The sequence below is a fragment of the Austrofundulus limnaeus genome, unplaced genomic scaffold, assembly GCF_001266775.1.
Source record: "Austrofundulus limnaeus strain Quisiro unplaced genomic scaffold, Austrofundulus_limnaeus-1.0 Scaffold290, whole genome shotgun sequence".
Classification (NCBI taxonomy): Eukaryota; Metazoa; Chordata; class Actinopteri; order Cyprinodontiformes; family Rivulidae; genus Austrofundulus; species Austrofundulus limnaeus.
Genome location: NW_013952692.1, coordinates 59,518 through 61,321, shown reverse-complemented (window position 1 = coordinate 61,321; position 1,804 = coordinate 59,518). Strand labels below are relative to the sequence as shown.

The window sequence follows — 1,804 nt, the reverse complement described above, 5'->3', positions numbered from 1 at the left end:
GAAATAATGTTTACCACAGCTGATTATTAAAAAAGAAACATTACTATAAGTATTGGAATAAAACAAACAGAAGATAATGATTTATTTTTCAAATAACTTTTTGTTTTTTGGAGAAATTTTTAAAATAAAAGCAAATAATTTGTTTCCAAATTTGCACAAATGGACGGATGTACTCTTTGTGACACTTCTGGGTAAGGTGGGTACAAAAAATGGGTGGATGTACAGAAATTGACACTTTATAGCTTTTCCRCGCACTGCATGTGTCATGACAAAAGGTGGCTTTTAGATGAACCACTAGAGGGACACCACTTACCACAGCAGTTTATTCCCACTTCAGGTTGAAAGTGGGTTAAAAGTTCTGATTATTAATTTACAGTTTTTTATGATTACTTAGGCACGACTTCAAAAATAAAGCCCTTTCTTTAAAAAACCCTTTCACATTGTACAATCATTCACCCAGTTAGCAGAGCACTAGAGTTTTAGCTAAATTAACCACCTTTGCAAATGTTTTRCACTATTAATCATATCAAATGCTGCCTTTATAATTTTTAATCAACAATGATGTGCGAAACCTAAAACATTTATAGCACTTATTTCAAGTATGACTGTAACTGAGGTTTGGAAAGTAAAAAACTTAATTCCCAGAGCTCTTTCTTTTAGTGTGTAAGCAGTCGTTAAAAAAAATAGTTGCTGAGACAGAATAATGGCAAAAACATTCAAATGAACGACAAAAATAACACTCAAAACAAGTATCTTATTTTCTCYATYCAGAAAATGTGGCTCTGCGTGGCAAAGCAACTCAGTCACACTGCTACAACAGTAATGGTAACAGTTTTGCAGCTGCATACAACGCTATTGATGGAAACAGAGATTCTGCCTTTTTCCATGGATCCTGCACCCACACTGAATCTATGCTCAACCCATGGTGGAGAGTCGATCTACTAGACTGTTATGTAATCGACCACATCGTCATYACCAACAGAGGAGACTGTTGTGCAGAGCAGATCAACGGAGCAGAAATTCACATTGGTAACTCTTTAGAGGACAACGGCACTGCAAACAAACTGTGAGTTTAATATTTCGCAACGTAAAATGATTGTCTACAACTGTGCCRTGAAAGATGTCAAGCAATATGTATTTCTTTGGACTTTATTTACTACAATTTTTTTTTCCTGGACATTTTTTCTTGTAAATGACTAAAACAAATTATTTGTTGTACCACCAATAAAAACAGGTCTATAGCCACAGTTTTTGTTGTTGTTCATTGTTCTTTCATTTTAGGGTTGCAACGATTTCTTCAATCCCAGCTGGTGGCTCTCAGACTATCAAATTTTCTCAYCGTGTGGAGGGACGTTTTGTGGTTGTTCTAATACCAGGTTCAGGCAGAGTYCTAACACTCTGTGAAGTGGAGGTCTATGGCTACCCAGCCCCAACTGGTGGGTCCTGATTTGATTCAGTTTTGAAATTCCCTGTTAGTATTCAATCTAACCTCATTCAAAAAAATTTTAGAGATAAATGTGCTTGTCCTATATTGTTATGCTTTTCAACCAACCAGTTGGTTAACTTTGATTACATAATAATTCTGGAAGAATTCTTTTGTCATTTCAGTAGAAAAAAGAACTGAATCAGTGACCTTTTTTATAAAAAGAGGAAAGAGGAAAGAACATAAAGGGGAAATGTAATTGGAAAGATTGAAAGAGAGATTAGAAAATATATTTAATACAGCGGGTAAAATAAGTATTGAACACRTCACCATTTTTCTCAGTAAATATATTACTAGAGGTGCTAATGACATGAAATTTTC

The 1,804-nt window shown here is 34.7% G+C and overlaps 1 protein-coding gene across 1 annotated transcript in view; it reads left to right on the top strand.

Annotated features, from left to right (window-relative positions):
• Positions 1-771: 771 nt before the first annotated feature.
• LOC106526710 (uncharacterized) overlaps positions 772-1,804 on the top strand; it is a gene marked incomplete at its 5' end in the record, with an annotated part of 20,211 nt that continues 19,178 nt past the window's right edge. The window contains 2 exon segments of the mRNA XM_014021383.1: positions 772-1,066; positions 1,282-1,436. Of these exon segments, the coding sequence (XP_013876837.1) occupies positions 772-1,066; positions 1,282-1,436 (450 nt within the window).